The sequence below is a fragment of the Taudactylus pleione genome, unplaced genomic scaffold (assembly GCF_031769625.1).
Source record: "Taudactylus pleione unplaced genomic scaffold, aTauple2 ptg000162l, whole genome shotgun sequence".
In the NCBI taxonomy this organism is placed as follows: Eukaryota; Metazoa; Chordata; class Amphibia; order Anura; family Myobatrachidae; genus Taudactylus; species Taudactylus pleione.
The window spans coordinates 9,726,112-9,738,440 of NW_028284564.1; the positions used below are offsets into that span (position 1 = coordinate 9,726,112).

The 12,329-nt window shown below is 39.8% G+C and overlaps 1 protein-coding gene across 3 annotated transcripts in view; it reads left to right on the plus strand.

Moving 5' to 3' along the window:
- Positions 1–12,329, plus strand: part of SLC12A2 (solute carrier family 12 member 2) — a 119,611-nt gene that overhangs the window by 83,463 nt on the left and 23,819 nt on the right. For all 3 annotated transcript variants that reach the window (XM_088475112.1, XM_088475115.1, XM_088475113.1), the window contains 3 exons: positions 3,281–3,360; positions 10,267–10,398; positions 11,454–11,501. In XM_088475112.1, coding sequence (XP_088331238.1) covers positions 3,281–3,360; positions 10,267–10,398; positions 11,454–11,501 — 260 coding nt within the window. The remainder of the gene's footprint in view (positions 1–3,280; positions 3,361–10,266; positions 10,399–11,453; positions 11,502–12,329) is intronic.

Genomic DNA, 12,329 nt, shown 5'->3' on the forward strand with positions numbered 1-12,329 from the left:
GATCACTTTGTCGAATCTGTGCAGTTGTTTTGTGTCCATTTTGTAAATTACTCTGTAACTGCTCTTAGCAGTTTTTTTCCTTTCTTGGTGTTTTTGTATCTTGTTACTCTGAAGTACTTTGTGCCAGTTCTGAGCATATTTCTGTCAATGAAAGCCACATCTGATGGAAAATTGGGCTTTGATTTATGTTGACAACCCCTCTGATTTCACTGAATTACAAAAAAAAATGTATGTGAGTTATAGATGGATCCGGCAGTAGAGGCCAGCTACAAACATATATGTCATTCAGCTAGATGGTTACAGGCAATTGCATCCTAAAGATATTCTCAAGTAGTCTGAAAAACATTTTTCCTGGATTGCTGTAGGTTTTCTCAGCTGGAGCAGTGTGCTCTTGAAGCCTTTATTTACAGTGTATTATATATTTTGGAGCTGAATACAAGATAACCTCATGAATTTAAAACATTATATTTGAATTTTTTTGGTGGTTGGAATAAAGAAACATGCATTTGCGATAGTTTTTTCTTCCAGATATAGCACTGAATTTAGACCCAACAAATAACTTAAATGACCGCTGCAAGCTGACTGTAAAGTTGTCATTGGGACTAAAGTTTTGTGGCACAGCTTTGAATTATTTACATCTTTTTGTGAATATAAAGGCAAATACAGGATTTCTGCAATGGGTTTCCAAATGCTTGAATTCAGATTGAAGCAAAAGAAACAAAAAAAACCCCCAAAACAATCACTTGCTACAATAACAATTGAATTAGAAAATACACTGTATATAATGGTAATAAATATGATAATAACAAAGAGAGCGGTAGATTAACAGAATATATTAATCTCTACCATTTTACCAAATTAATGTCATACATTGTTAAGGAATACAACTCTGCAAAATGAATATGAATCTTCCCTCATATACAGTTAAATATACAATTAGTGTTAGTTATGTACCCAGTGTTTCACATCTCTTACATCAGCCAAAACAGTGCAGAATAGCAGGAGCAACTCACTATACGCATTTTCTTTTTTCCCTTTGGTCAGAGATGCACTGGAGCCAAAAACAAGTAAAAACCCCATACGCTGTAGCCAAAAATAAATGAATGGGTCTTTAGACTGCAAAGTGTTATTACAGGTACTAGCTGGGAGTTTCTTAGCATTTGTTTCAAACCTTCTAAACCACAGTGCTGTGGTAAGGTGGAAGGTGTTTCTGAGGGGTTGGGCATGGGGGAATGCAGTCGGGAAGCCGGCGGACGTAATCCCGACAGTCGGCTTCCCGACTGCTTTATCCCGCGAGGGTTAAATGACAGGCATCTATATCTAGACGCCTGTCATTTTACCGGTGCCCGGCATCCCGATCGAAGTGATGCCGGGCGCTGAGCGTGGACAGCCACGGGGAGGAGGGTTAGGTTTACGGCTCCCGGGGGGGACTTAGGGTTAGGCCCCCCCAGGAGGTTAGGGTTAGGCTAGGAGGAGGGAGGGTTAGGGTTAGGCACCCACGGGAGGAGGGTAGGGTTAGGCACCCCACCGGGGGACTTGGGTTTAGGAGACGGGGAAGGGGGGGATAGGTTTAGGCACTTAGAGGGGGGATTAGGGTTAGGCACCCCTAAGGAGGGTTAGGGTTAGGGGGGGAGGTTAGGATATTCAATACTTACTTGGGGACAAGCGGGATTTTCACCCATTGTCGGGCAGCCGCTGTCGGGATTCCAACCGCCGGACAAGCGTCTGGCGGTAAATCATACAGATTCCGGTGTGGAATACCGGCAGTCAGTATAATGGCTGTCAAAAGACCGACAGCGGCATCCTGATGCTCGGTATCCCGACAGGGGTTAGGTGAATATCCTAACTGTCTCCCCTAAATAACTCTCCCCTGTATACATATATACAGTATTTAGAAAAGAAGGCACTCAAAAGGGACTTTAAAATAAAACTTATCTTATGGAAGATACATTTTGGCCCAGGACATTGTGATAGTTAATGAGAGGTTCAGGAACTGAGTTCCTGCTGAAAAATAGTACTTGTTGTGGTATTAGCTATATCTTGGACTTGGTTATCCTTTATCTATTTTTCTAAATTGTACTTGCGTACTTATCTGCTTCTGGGAGATGCAAAAGGTATGTGTAAAATGGGAGGTCGGCATGACTTTGTAGAACCATCACATACGATGAAGCCATTTTGGTGTGCATCGGTGTGGGAGCGTGCCTTGGTGTTGCAGTGATGTATGGCTGCCTGCTTTCTTCCCCTAAATCGTCAATCGCTATGGTTCAAATAGGTCCATTAAGCCTGTTTGTATTTTTACGCCTTTGTATTACACAGTAGTTTTACACACTTGTCTCTCGGCTGTTTTTTCATATTTTACCATGTTACCTGACAACTTTAATATTTTGTAAATGATAAGAAAGCTTTGTTGCTAGGTTTTGAAGCTTTGAGCAGCAGACTTTACAGAAGAGACAATTACCTGATAAACATTTCTACTGATCTGTGTAAATCATTCTAACCCTGTGTCTGCCTACAAATGACAAACTACAATGAGGACTATGCGGCCTAATTTATTATGACATATTTGCAGCATAATTCCTGCAAATATTATGTACCATGTATCTACTGCAGCAGATATCTCCGATATATGCTGCGATTCCTCCATTTCCGACTGCAGACGCAACCCCTCAGTATTTCTGTGGGGGTTGTGATGCTGTCAAATTTACCAAGCTCACATTTAGGGTTTGGACCCTGCTGCTAACGCCATCTGAAGATGGCGTTATCCGCTATAGCCTAAGGGCTACACTTTGCAAAATTTACCAGGAGAGGGTTCCTCTCTGCAGCACATGCGTGGTCAGCTGCTGTGTTCACTTCACTCCGATCACATTGCAGGGATTGGCTCCTTTTGGAGCTCCTGTCCCTGCATTTGCTATTTGATACATTCCGGCAGTATATTCGCATACTGTAATGTGATTTTGGGCGCTAATATCGCACCCAGATCACATTGAGTATGTAAGTGATTATTGATAAACGGGCTCCTATAAATGTTATTCAGGACAATATCACAAGAACAGGTACACCCCTCCCTCTGTGGAGTATACTGGTTATATCTTCCCTGGGAATGAAATGGATTAATCATTGTATAATCGTTTAGTTCTGTGCCCCCAAATGTAAAGACATACATTGCATTTACATGCTTTTATAATTGTTTACATACATAAACTAAAATAAATATGTGCCACCGGGTTATTGATGGTATTATGGGGATTCTAAACACTTGTTTGTTTTTTTGTTTGTCCAGTGATGCTTTTGATTACCAGTATGGTGTTGTTGTCATCCGCCTGAGAGAAGGACTAGATATTTCACATCTCCAAGGACAAGGTAATAAACCTCATATATAGCATAAATAGGATATAATATTACTTGTTTCAGTGCAACTTCTCCCAATCCCAGAATGTACCATAGATTGCTGTTTTCTGTTCTTTTTACATAGCTTCTGAAACATCCTCTGATATGTAATCTCTGTGCCTGTGCGCTGCATATAATCCTATTTAACCTCCTTGCCAAATGTTGGTGATCTCCAAATCTGCAACAAATAAACTAGGCCATTTCAGACATTGTGCCCTACTAATTTGGTTTGTAAATAGTTAAACGTAAAATGTAAAAAAAAAAATGTAATAGCGCATATGTACATCTAAGCAATTTAATGTCAAGGTACAGCACGAAATACCTAGATGTGTTCTAGACACTAAGGTGCCATGAGAAGAGTAGTGTACAGTATATTTCTTTACAGTTTGCGTATTATACACATCGCAGAACTAGTGAAAAGCTGCACACAGTCTACTAGAGATGCAAGGCTGTGACTTTAACCGCACAGTTATTGGTAGCACACAAGTACACAGATTAGGCACAACGGAGCTTGGCATGAGGAAAACTGCGGCTATTGATATTGGAGCCCTTTTTGCAAAGATTCAGTCTCTGTCACACACAGATGTACAAATGTCGCAAATCACAGTGATCTGCATGCGCTAGAACATTTTTGATGCTTCCAATAGTTTTATTTGTACGTATAAGATGTAAATTTTGAGCAAAAACCTGCTTGGCGCGGCCGAGTGGCCCAGACCTGCCATGCTGAAGGAGCTATTTGGCACGACTTGAACAACAGTGTACATCTGTAGGTCATAGAGATCAAGGCAGGGATAAAACTTATTAATTTAAAAAATATATATATATAAAATTGTCATGACGTTGATTTTTATTTCCTTTTAATAGATTATTTTTTTTAACAGAGCCAGACTGCAAATTTAATTCTGCCTGATTTATTTTTCTCCTGTCTTTCTACCTATGTGTAATATATTCCTGACTTGGAAAGTTGATGGAAAGTATTTAATAAACTAATAACGACAAATGAAACTTTCCAGTGGCTATACTGAATTACAGAGCCAAAAATATCATGAAGGACATGAATAGGATGCCATTGGGAGTTGTGACAGGACAAGCTATTATTAAAGGGTATTCTCCCCACCCTTAGGCAAATGACTTTGTAGTAGCCATTGAATGAGAGGAAGCCGAGAGCAGAAAAGCTGAGGACCTAATTACATGGGCAGGGTGAAGTTGGTTGAAAATCATTTTGCTGACTGATCTGACACATTGTAAAACGTTACCTCCTCTCTTCCCCTGAGCAGTGTGGATTTGCAGACAATGGATGGAATGTGACATTGCACATATATCTAACAACCCTTTCACTACCTCATGTGCGTGCTTGTTCTGAGTGCTGCTCTTTTTGACTCTTAGGGGGTGATCCAGTAGTGGATGGAATTACAAAGCTGCACGCAAGCAGCTTTGCAATTCTGTCCTTGCAAATGCAGCAAGAAGGTGTCTGACACCCCCTGCTGCATTAGACCAAGGTCACTCCGCTGCCGGCCAGCTGAGTAAGCCTCAGTTTACACAGGCTGGTCGGCTTGTGAGGCCAGGATACTGCATCCGTGGACACAGCCCCTGGCCCTGCCAATCCCGGAAAACAGGCCCGACACGCCTCCGTTTTCGGGAATGTCGGCCACCCCCGTACCGCCCCTTAAATGCCTCTGCCTGTCAATCAGGCAGAGGCATAGCAGGGGCTGAGTACGATCATGCAGGATCAGCATGCGTGCAATGCTGAATTAGCCCCTTAGTACACCCTTCTTCTGTTGATGGAGCTGCATTTGTTTATTAATTAAATACATGTTAAATGAGTAGTCATTAATTTGGGTATGGTATCACATTAAAAGTAGATTGTATTAATGACTGCCAAATGGTTTACTTGTAAGAGATGAAAATATTCCTTTCTAAAGAAAGCAATCACCATCTTACCTCCATCTCTTAAAAGGCCTTTAAACAAAAAAATAGAAGTGGTTTTATGTCTACTTTATTGCAGCTTTTTGCCTTGATATCACACCTTCTCCAGAACAGGGGTTATGGTCTATTGTAGGCCATATATTTATTTACTTACTCCTCCAAATTACACACTACTTTCCAATGTATAATAATTTAATCACATCTGTCCCTACCACTCAAACACACCTGAGGAAACCCACACAAAAGAGAGGAGAACATTCAGGCGCCACACACAAAATTAATCCATCTAAATTAACCCATGCCTCCAGTGTAGTAAGGCATCGGTGCCAACCCCTGTGATACATTGTGAAAGTCTCTGATATGCAAAATAGGGCTGTGACACACAGTTGTTTAAAAATGTAACCTTGAATGACGTTTTTGCTTGATCAGAGTGTTAGATGCGCATTCATTAATATGTTGCTGCTTCGCTGCCACATAGTACTCTAGGGGAGATGTACTAAGCCAGGGGTTTACAACCTTTAAGACAGTGTGGGCCACATTAACAAATTCAACAAAGCCCGAGGGCCACTACGATATACTGCAGTATTTAGACTCTTCCCCCTCCTCACACAATTATGTCCCATAACTGCCCCTCCTACAATTTTAATTTGGTCCCAGAACGGCCCCCCTCTTCCCACAATTATAATTATGCCCCAGAACTGTCCCTCCTCCTACATTAATTATGTCAGATAGTTGCCCCATCCTCAAACAATTATGTCCCACAACTGCAACCCCTCTGCAGTGCCACCAGTAGTGCCCCTTATACAGTGCCCCCAGTAAGTGGTCCCCCCTATGTAGTGCCCCCAGTAGTGTTCCCCATTATGTAGTGCCCCCAGTAGTGGTCTTCCCATTATGTAGTGCCCCCATTAGTGGTCTCCCCATTATGCAGTGGTCCCCATTATGTAGTGCCCCCAGTAGTGGTCCCCATTATGTAGTGTCCCTTACATATACACAGACAATAACAACAACAAAAAACAATACTTACCTGAATCCCCACTCCTGCACCCGCCACCATCCGCTCCTCTGTTCTCTGGCCCACTGCGGAGCCGTAAGGTCATGAGTGAGCTCCAACCCGGCCGTGGGTGCAGCAGCCAATGAGAGTCTGTCTAACTCTCATTGGCTGCTAAAACAAACACACTGCTGCCGGGTAGTACGAGTGCACTACCCGGTGGCGGTGTGTTTTACTGTGTAGTGCGGACCGCACTCAGGGCCTGATTCAGAGCCGGACGCTATTTGCGCTCGCTCGTTCAGAAAAAGGGGCCGGCTATTTAAATTGAGTGCTCGCTCTTTGCGGTCTGTTGACGCCTCTATGTCTGAGCGAGCGAACGAAACATGCGCTCGCTATTTTGTAAAGACGCCCCCTGGCCGCTCACATCATACGTCATCTCCGCTATTTATTTGATTAATCGAGTACATCGAAAGGCGTCTGAACTGCTCGTAGTGCTTGTGGTTGGATTTTCCTACCACAATCATGCGAACAGTTCAGGCTAAGAAACAACCAAGTGACGTGGTCGATGATGCTGCTTTGTTAATTATGCACACCCTTAAAACGCCCGTTTTGACCATTTGGCACGCCAGCATTCGGATCTCCATTCATGTTTACATTATGTTTTTATATATAAAATATAATCTGCACTCCCTGTGTTGCTAATGAAACAGATAGTGCTGCTGATAGTTTCTATGAGTAGAATACTATGAATGGTGTCTATGATTAAATTGATAAAAGCAGTTGGCTAAGTTCTTGGTAAAACATTTATGTTTATAGCTTTTTCTTTTTTGGATCGCGGCTGTTTTCTCTAAGACAAAGTTATATCAGACAATCTCGGGAATGAACAGTTTATATTTACATCCCTACATGGAAATGTCCCATTGGTGTGTGGGTAAAGGTGCTGGTGTTGAGGCTTGCTCTGGTTGAATGTCCCTCTTGTAGACTCGTTCCTTCTGTGAAACGCGTAACTAACTGAGCTCCATGGATTCCGGCTAAAGTCATTATATAAATATGCTGCTTTCTCTAACTCATGTTATCTTCATCAGACTTCGTCAAGAATCCTGCATTTGTGGAGCTCACGTTTGCATTCCATCTTTTCTTCTTTATGTACTACAGAAGAGCTTAGCATCAAGCTGGTTTTTGTAATTTTTTTGTTTTTAGTTTTTTTACACACTCTTTCTTATTTTGCTGCATAGGGAAAAACCATTATCACTGAAGGTTAGAACATACTGGTGGTTTTACTCTGCCCATACTGTGACAGATGAGAAATACAATACTAGTGTACTATAAGAAATATACGGTAATTCTGAGCAAAAATGGATAGACGCACTCACAAAGAAAAGGTCGTTTACCCTCATGTCCATATTCATCCTGCCTTATGTGAAGATGACATGTGCATAGGTGGGGCTTTTCCTCTCATATGTTCAGTGGTCCTAAGAGCATCTATGTTTTTTATTTTATATTTCAAAATAATACCGGGACGTGACACGGATATGTTAAAATGGAACTTTTGCAACAAGGTTTAGTATTGCTAAAAAGTATTTGCTGATCTTTACAAACTTTGCTTTCTCTTGGTTACAGGGATTAGGCCCCTTTAAGACTCTTTTTTTTTTTTTTTTTTTCTATTCCATTGTCCTTTTCATTCCATGCATATAGTTCCCATTTGGGACCTCTGTACAAGCAGCTGCATCACTGACTTTTTTTTAGCTTTTTCTTTTGTAGATAATGAAATAACACAGGAAAGGCTTGTTTCCGGCACGTTTAGCTATTGTACATTTCTTTGAACGAATGACACTGTTTTATGGGTGTAATATGAATGTAGAAAGCACGTAAGGTATTCCATAATATCTTAGCCTATGATGGAGAACGCCTTTTACAGAGAAATATACTATCAGTGGTTTATTTATCCTAATGGGACCTGGTATTGGTTTTTAAATGAGGACCAACACTATCATGGACAGCTTGATATATCTAAGTATTTACACCCGTCAGCCATAACATTAAAACATCTGACAGGTGAAGTGAATAACATTGATTATCTGGATACAATGGCACCTGTCAAGGGTTGGGATATATTAGGCAGTAAGTGAAGGGGCACAAGAGGCAGATAGTTTTAATGTTGCGGCTGATGGGTATATAACTACAATATATATTGTCTTTGGGATTAAAAATGGATTACTAAACCTTAAGGTCCAGAAAGTCCCTGACTCCAGTTTGTTGCCCATGTTTTCACATTACACTACCTTATTTGTATTCTCCCCAAACCCACACTATCATGTGTTCTGTATCATCAGTGTACATTTGCCGCTATGTCATACACCAGAAATAAGTGATAGTTATGTTTTGCTAATTCCGGCATGCTGCTGCCCTACCCCTTTACAGAAAGCAGCATGTGCTGTGCTGATGCTTTGTCTTGCAGCAGTGTATACCTGGGGCATATTACACTGACTGGCAAGTCACCAACATATAATAAGTGCTTCAGGTTAGTTGATTCATATGCAGGAACACCGGGTGTCTGTAAGGCGACGGAGTTTTCTCACATCCTGCACTCATGGGCTTATGTTCATCTGTTATTGTAAGTGCAGACTTATTCCATACATGTTCTAGTAGATCAATACGTTATTTGGTATAGTTGCTTAATTACTCTTTCTAGTGTTGTTGGGGTTAGACCTGTTTTATTGTAAATCTGGGACACATTTGAAAGTAATACTCTAATGAAGCAGTACAGTGATTGGCAGCTCCCAAATGGTTTATTTATTCAGGCTATAGTACCTGGAACTCTTACCGCGTGATGCTGTGGAATACATTCCATGGGAAAGTTTAGGTACAGTACATTTCTTATTAATCACGCCTAATTTATGGTCCAGACAAAACAATTTTCCTGATGGTTAATGTCTGTCTAAACTCTAGAGTGTGTCTGCTTGGCAGTGTAGTGCTATCACTCTATAAACTAGGCAGGAAACCATTCACTATTGTATACCGAGAAAGAGGAAGTTGTAAATGGCCCTGTTTTCCCATGCACTGCATACTGCACAAACTTTTCTGATTCCTGAATATGATGTATAGAGGCTAAACCACTTGTCAGGTCACCTCTGTATACTGTATCGTTACTGTTTTGCATGATATGGTCACAGAACTAATTTTTTACTTTACTGATATCCTTTTAATTTAAAGCAGGGGGTACATTTATTTATACATATATTACATATATTTATTTATAGCATTAATATTATTTTACTTTTAAAACTTACTTTTGTTCTATAGCTTCTCTGTTTTTGTCCTGGAAGCACTTTGTAATTGAAGTCTTAATTGCTACAGTTCTCTTTAGCTTGCCTGAGTGGAAATTAAAGGATCAATAACATCCAGTCGATAGTTGCACAAGTCTGTGGAGGTCAGAGTGACTTCAGAACCCCAATGACCCAGATTTGTATTCTAAATTAGTAGCGTACACTTATCTTATTGTAGCACTTGTAATATCCATGTGTAAATGTGGTGTATTGAAATGTATTTGTAAATAATGTTGCAAAAAACATCTATAGGGTTCTATTGTGGGATATCTGTGAGTTTCTAATAGTGGTAAGCTCCCCTGCTACTGATATAAGGGCACACGTTTATACAGGATGTTACATGTTTAAGCCAGTCGCCTCTGATGTTATTTTATACAAGAGTAAATGTCCTAGATAGAAGCATTGTCACTGGCATCAAATGGAAGCACTCAGTCAGATATGTGGAAGCCCTTTACAAACCGTTGTGTTTACTTATTATTCATCATATACATACAGTATATGGGATATAAAAGCAGTATACAGTATATTCCCATACAGCTGGCGAGTGAATGGTGAATAATTAGTTATTACTGTTGTCTGTATAATGGCACATACTACAGCATGTCCAGGAAAGAATCTGAATATCTTTTTCTTTTTTAGAGGAATTGCTGTCTTCACAAGAGAAGTCTCCAGGCACCAAAGATGTGGTGGTGAATGTAGACTATAGTAAGAAGGCTGAGGCAGAGTCTTCGAAACCTTACTCCAGTGACACCAGTTCCATGACGAGAAAAGGTAACTGTGTAATATAAAATGATCTGTTACACAAAATAGTCTTAATCACTCCAATAGAAATGATTAGTGGAAGATATAATAGAATGAATACTGTCCAACAATGTAAGCGATGACATTGGGGCTCTCATTTAGTTTGTAGGTATAGAGGTGGCTGCTGTAAGAAGGTCTGTTCTGATCCCAAGAAATAGGCATTGATGGCTTCTAAAAATGTGCTACAGGCTCTTCTGACTTTTTGGCATTTAGTCGCCTTATAAGTGTTTTTTGTCTTCTTTTAACAAAATATAATTAATTGCAGGCACAAGTAGTACAGAGTTTTAGAATTGGGGTTTTCCTCTTAAACTTACACTAATATATTCACACACCTGTGTGTTATGCAATCTTCTTATTCCAAGATATAACAGTAAAACGCTATGGACCTGATTTAGTATAGGACGTAAGCCCATTTGTACTACTTGCTGCACTGTTTGCGCCCACGTCCTACATCTGTACTTTGAGTTTAGACTATTTTAGGGAAGTTGATGTGTAAAGAGATACACCAGGATTTTCCAAATTTGGTTCTCAAGGCATCCTAACCGTCCAAGGATATCATTGCTTGAGGTTACATCAAACTGACTGAGATACTACTTAAATCACCTGTGCTTAACCATGGGCACCTACAACAATCACTGCACTTGCCCACGACTTGTAAGCTTAAAAAAAAGTTACAATTTGGGGTCATTTGCAAATATCCAACTGGGAAATAGCTACTTTTTGGATATTATGCATCCTGGAAAAATCTGGTTATGTGGTGGTTGAATTAGCCAGGTGCTTCCAATATTTTTTGTCTGGTTTTATCCATGTGTGTCTCCATGTTCACGGTGTAATTTGGTAGCTTTTTGAAAATCAGGCTGTGTTTAATTTCATAATTTTCTATTATGTTTTCATTGCAATATATTATTTGCGAATGCATTTTTTTGCACATTATTTTATTAATTTATCTTTTATTTATCACCTGTTTCATTGGCTATTAACACAATTAACATTGATTTCCAATTTTCTTTCTAAATAAAATCCAGAAGAGGAAGATGATGGAAAGACTCCCACACAACCCCTGTTGAAAAAAGGCAGGCATTATCATTTTATTTTAGTTCCGTCCCTTTTTTGTCTTTCATTCTTTCACCTTCCTGTGGTTTTTTTGTATGTTTCTTTTCTTTACTATGTGTTTGCTTTGGTTCACTATTCATAACTCACATTTCACTGTAAAGGATAAGCATGTTCTGAGCAGATGTAAAAAGATGTATTACTTGGGTATTGGAAAATTTATATATCTATTGTCAGTGACAATAACTGAAGCACTGAGGACTGTTCAACCCTACTTTTCAAGATATTATCTTCAGCTATTCCCATGCTCTCTGTTGTTTGTTACTTATCCTGCAGACACACTAAGTTGATCTATAAGATATGCATCACCTTCATAACTTGTTGAGACTGGAATACAAATTCTTTGCATGTAGGTTGTCTAAAAATTATTATTGTTTACATCTTAATTCTTAGGTGTTATGTTGATATACTCGGGAACTAATCGTACTGACACTATCCAGGAAAACATTGTATACCAGCCTGTGTGTATAATACCGAATGCACCATATTATTTTCTCTTTCTCTTATTTATATTTGTTTTTCTTACATTTATTTAGTGTGATTTCAGTCAAACAGAGTTTGACCCATCCTATAGCTTTCAAAATATTTTTTGTTTTATTTTTGTTAAAGAAAACCTTAGTTCTTTGTATTTATTATTATTACTGACCCTGCAGTTAAGGGCATGCAAGATCCTGCCATGCTGCACCTGGTGCTTCTCTCGCGGCCCAATAGATGAAAGTGATCTGTCCATGTTGTACGGCTATCTGATCAGCTGCAACAACATCATCTGCATCATTGGCTGGGGTGATTGT